This window comes from Charadrius vociferus, unplaced genomic scaffold, assembly GCF_000708025.1.
Source record: "Charadrius vociferus isolate BGI_N301 unplaced genomic scaffold, ASM70802v2 scaffold838, whole genome shotgun sequence".
NCBI lineage: Eukaryota > Metazoa > Chordata > Aves > Charadriiformes > Charadriidae > Charadrius > Charadrius vociferus.
Window position 1 is genome coordinate 711,447 of NW_009649487.1, and position 5,467 is coordinate 716,913.

Genomic DNA, 5,467 nt, shown 5'->3' on the forward strand with positions numbered 1-5,467 from the left:
CGGGATGTCCCCAATGCTTTTAATCTCCAAAATGCCTCCCCAGGCGAATTGTGTTAATATCGGAGAGTGCAGAAGCGGGGGGAGAGCTGCCCACCCGCGGTCGTTGCTATTCATCGCTCACCGTCACGCTGGGGAATGAGCTTGCTGCTGGGTTTTGACGTTGCAGCCTGGCAGCAAGGAGTTAAAGGAAAGGTGAAATATTAAGCGGAAGCAAAGAGGCACCCTGAGAAGGGCAGGATCCTGGGAAAGCTTTTCTGGGGATGAAAAAAAAAGGCTGTCACCTGGAAGGGCTCCAGCTGCCCGGCTCCCACCCAGCCTGCGCGGCCTCTGCTCCCCAGTGCCCAGCCTGCCGTGGCAGGGATGCCAAAGGGCATGAAACCAGGATACTGGTGGGGACAAAAGGCTTTTGCAGGTTGCAAAGGGGGTGGGCTGCTCCGGTGAAGCAGCCGGTACCTGAGGTTTTGCTGGGGGAAAAGTAGAAATGTGTTGGAGCATGTGTGAGCCCATCTTGTTATGCTTGCTGCTCTGAGCACCGGCTGTGGAGGTAGCTAATTAACAAAGAGTTAAATAATAATGATAATAAGGAGGTTTTTTGACTCATAAGGTTTACCAGCCCAGGCATCCCAGCACAGAGAGATGCTGGGATGCAGGAAGCTGCAGCCCTGGCACACGCTGGTCCTCCTGAGGTAGGAAGAGGTGGCCCCGGGGGTGGTGAAAGAGGCTGAACTGTGACAGCTTTTAGCACGAGGAGAGGATGTGTCACCCACCCTCCATCAGCAGAAGCAACGCACTATGGCTAATGAGTAAACCTCAATTAACGCAGCCTCCCAAGGTGTCCTAACATGGGTGGATGACACTGACCTCCGTAGGAAGCCCTTGAAAACACGAGGTCTCCAGGCAGTAACTGAGGAAATAATAAATACTTTTGAGAGCACTTTAAGAGAATATTAACCTAAGCTCTCCTAAACCACCTGAGCAGCAAGGCGTAAATAGCGATACTATGGGCCGCTCCAGCACCATCTCTTATCTCCAAGCGCTTCAAGCGCATCTGTGACTTCATGCTCATGACCTGCCACCAAGGAGGCAGGTACAGGAGGGTTTTGTCTGTCTGGGAACTGTTTTTGTCCGTCTGGGGCTGACAGATGACGGATGACAAGCCATTTGAGGGGAGGAAAATGCAATTACCCAAAGTAGGTTTTTGGCAGGACACAGAGACGGCGGAGTGAGGTTGGTGAAACCCGGGGAAAAGGGGATGAAAGACCGGCTGCTCACATCCAGGGCCCTGGTTTGCTTTTGGTTGCCTCCTCAGAGACATTGTGCAGTAATTAGCGTTGTAAAACAAACATGCATCGGCCTCTTTGTTCCCATTAGGCTTGGCTACGGCTTGAAATGATGCGCAACAGTAGCCCGTGGTTAATTTTACCAAATGTTCACTTTAATTTCATTTAAGACCAGCTGTCTATAAATCCATAGCGCCTATTTACATCAGGTGCATATAAATATATATATCTCTCTCTATAATCCTGTGCTGAGGAGAAGGAAACAGATAACAAGGCACTGGTAGGAGCAGTGCACTCTCTGGCCCCCAGCCTCCAACCCCGGGGTGATGTGCACGGTCAAGCCTGAAGGCTCAACGTTGGCTTGATGCCGATGGCAGTAATTAGCGTTGTAAAACATGCATCGGCCTCTTTGTTCCCATTAGGCTTGGCTACGGCTTGAAATGATGCGCAACAGTAGCCCGTGGTTAATTTTACCAAATGTTCACTTTAATTTCATTTAAGACCAGCTGTCTATAAATCCATAGCGCCTATTTACATCAGGTGCATATAAATATATATATCTCTCTCTATAATCCTGTGCTGAGGAGAAGGAAACAGATAACAAGGCACTGGTAGGAGCAGTGCACTCTCTGGCCCCCAGCCTCCAACCCCGGGGTGATGTGCACGGTCAAGCCTGAAGGCTCAACGTTGGCTTGATGCCGATGGGGCTGACCTTTGGGTCATACCTCCTTAGGTATCAAACCTGCCTGCTGCGTTCCTCCACCCTAAAATCCTCCATGTGTTACGTGTCCAGGTCAATATTAAACACCCGGTGTGTAAAGCAGGTACTTATTGGGCAGTGCACAGCTGGGAGCCTGCAGCGAGCCGTGGTTTATTTGCATCCAAGCAAGCACGCCTATGTTTAAATACCTCTAAGCAAACAAGTCCACCCAGCTCCTGCTTTGCTCTTCCTTGTGTCTTCAAGGCTGGGTTTACTGGCAGTATCCAAGGGCAGTCCATCTCCTTCCTTACTTAAGGGAGGATGCCTGCTTAATGGTGGGTATAGTTAATGTTGCCCCGATAGTGTTGGTCCCATGCTACGGTCATCTAGTGTGGGCTGGTGGCTTCTTCTACCAGCTTTCACCATCATGTCACATCTGAGCCACCACCACTGCTGCATGAGACTCTAGCCTGGATCCCTCAAACCTGCGTTTGTGGTGTCCCTCCCTCCGGCAGCACCAGGATGGCTGGGAGAAGGCTGCCGCGGGGCGATGGGAAGGGCTGCAGCTCCTTGGTCCCAAAGCGTGGTGAGATATGGTCAGCCAGGAAACGTATGTGGAAGTGCCGACCGATGCAGTGGACCAGGCTGCCCACCACCGTGCACTGGAAGCCAGAGAGGTCAGGCATGGCATAGGTGGCACACTCATACCATAGCTTGGCCTTGGTGCTGCAGCGGTAGACGCCAATGCCCGTGCTGCGGTGAAGGTCAAAGCGGTAGATGAAGCCATTGGTGCTCACCATCTCAGCTGTCCTGTCCTTGCCACCACCGGCCGGGCTGACCATCCAGCTGTTTGAGCGGGCGGCATAACGCAGCAGCACGTAGCGCAAGGTGCCCCCTGTCACGTAGATCTCCCCATCGCACACTGTGGCTGTGTGGGCCACAGCAAAGGTGTCGTGGGGCAGGGGTGCGGTGAAGGTCCAGCGGTCCTGCCGGGGGTCGTAGCGCTCCACTGTGTAGAGGCACTCACCACCGATGGCGTAGAGATGGCCATCCAAGGCCACAAGTTTGCAGTGCGGCCGTGCTTGGTTCAGGGGGCAGATCTCCCTCCAGATGTTGGTCAGGGGGTCATAGCAGAAGACACGGTTGGAGGGTCTCTGTGTCCGGCCCGTGCCCTCACAGCCGGCCACCACAAAGAGGTAGTTGAACATGCTGCACATGGCGCACCCCCGGGAGACCACCTCTGGTGGCACGTGGCAGAGGTGATGCCAGCAGTCCCTTTCGTCATCGTAGTAGCAGAGGCGACTGGTATGGAGGCCGGGCTCCTGCACGTTGATGTCTGCCACGGCCACGTACATCTTCCCCTTCAGCCTCCGCCGCAGGATGAGCTCCCGCTCGCCGGCGTTGAGGCGGCCATAGATGGAGGGTGTCCTCAGCACCTGCAGATAGTTGTCGCTCATCACCTTGTAGGCAGCCTCCTGGAGGTCACCAAGCTTCTGCGCCTTGGCTGTGCAGAGGACATCATAGCAGTTCCCCAGGTCCAGGTGGGTGGGTGGTGGCATTTGGAAGCGGTCAGCACTGGCCATCAGCCCTGGCCGGGGGCTTGCAGGTGGTGTGCTGGCTGGCATCGTGACCCCAAAACCCTCCATGGGCAGCTGGAGGTGGGGGCTGTCGGCGATCTGGAGGATGCTGTCCTTGCGGCCAGGAGATGGTGGCTCAGGGGAGATCTCCAAGCTCTGTGTGGGTGGTGGAACTACGGAGGAGGAGGCGGTGGGATCCTGCATTGCCAAAGTTGGGTCCAGCTCCTGGGTTGCAAAGTTCTGCAGCTCTTCATTGACCCGCTCCAAGCTGCGGCACTGGGATGTTCCTGGAGGGATGCAGGGGAGAGACCTCTTCTTCGACACCGACTGGGAGACGGACTGGATGTAGTAGTCATAGACTTTGCCTTTGAGGCTGGGGACTGGTTGCCTGGCCCCGTCCTTCACCTGCCGCTCAGCAATGTAGTTCTCCTCCACCTGGATCTTTGCGACTGAGGAGAAAGAGTAGGAGGCGTCCGACCCCACGTTGCTTGCTGTCATTGTTAGACCCAGGTCTGAGATGACGCTGAGGGTCTGGATCGTCCCCCTGCACCCCTCGGCCTCCTGGCTCATGCCTCTGCTGGCCAAATCCTGCTTTGTGCTTTGTGTGCGTCCGTCATCTGCCGTCTGGGCATTAGCAATCCCGGGGGAGAGCCCAGTGCCCTCTTCCTGGCGGCTGCTCGGTGTTTCGGCTGCATCCCAAAGGTCACAAGAGCTCAGCTTGCTTCCTGGCTCACTTGCCTGCTTGATTCCTGGCTTGCTTGCCAGCTTACATCCCGGCTCGCTTCCTAGCTCACTTCCCGGCTTGCTTCCTGGCTGGCTTGCCAGCTTGCTTCCCAGCTCGCTTCTTGACTTGCTTCCTGGCTCACTTCCTGGCTCGCTTCCTGGACCACTTCCCAGCTCAATTTCTGGTTCGATTCCTGGCTTGCTCCCCGACTTACTTCCCAGCTTGCTTCCCGGCTCGCTTCCCAGCTCACTTCTCCTCCCGGCCATCCCTGCTCTCTCGCCAATCAGCCCCGGATCTGAAACCATCTCTCCTTCCTCCTCCTCCTCCTCCTCCTCACCCCTTGGCAGACTTCGATCCCCCCGAGGAGCTGTGTGCCGTGTCCTGGGAACGCTTGCTTGACCGCTCGCTTGTCCATCCCCACCGTCCCTCCTCTCCTCCCCAGCAAACACCCTTCTCCGTCGCAGACCCGCCGCCCCGTCCCCGTCCCCATCCCCATCCCTGTCCCGAGCAGCGTTTTCCCTCTGCTATCCTCCCACCTCGGCCAGCGGGATTTTGCCCCCGGCAAGCGAGCGGGACTTATAAAACCTGTATGCCAAAGTCAGGAGGAGCAGAGCGGCGGCGGAGAGGAAGAGCTTTCCGGCCAGCTGCATGTCGGACTGCCAGGGCAGGGTTACCCGCTGGGGCATTTTTCCATGCCGGGAATGCAGAGAAGCCGATTAATGATTGCCGAGCGAGCCCGGAGCGTGGAGCTGAAGGTTCGGGGCAAGGTGACTTTGAGCGAGTAAAGCTAGCAGGAGGTTTCCGGAGAAGTTTTGCATGTTTGGGCTGGGCTGGGCTCCCGGGAAAAGGTGCAGCCCAGAGTTGGCGGCACAGAGACGGCTTTATTAGCCTGGTAAACAGAGAGGCTCAGAGCAAAGCAAAAGGAAGCACAAAGGGAGGAAAAGGATCTCCTCCAAGCAGCCCCATGGTGCTGCCGCCTCGTTTCTTTTGCCGTTTAAAAGGGCTCATGCAATGGAAGGGGAAAATAAGTTGTTTTGTCCAGGAAAGGTGTCTCATCCCTGGGTGCAGGTGCGGGGAAGGGAGGGAGAAGCAGCCTGGTGCCCGGCAGACCTTTGGTCTGACACCGAGCAGCTGCTCCGCCACAGAGGTGGGTGACTAATTCGGTAGCCTTCATTTGTGGCACACT

The 5,467-nt window shown here is 56.1% G+C and overlaps 1 protein-coding gene across 1 annotated transcript; it reads right to left on the reverse strand.

Annotated features, from left to right (window-relative positions):
* Positions 1-2,459: 2,459 nt before the first annotated feature.
* KLHDC7A (kelch domain containing 7A) lies at positions 2,460-4,967 on the reverse strand. The gene is made up of 2 exons (XM_009889997.1): positions 4,818-4,967; positions 2,460-4,181 (listed from the first exon to the last, which is right to left on the reverse strand). Exons 1-2 carry the CDS (start codon positions 4,965-4,967, stop codon positions 2,460-2,462), a joined length of 1,872 nt encoding a protein of 623 aa, XP_009888299.1.
* Between the last annotated feature and the right edge of the window lie 500 nt (positions 4,968-5,467).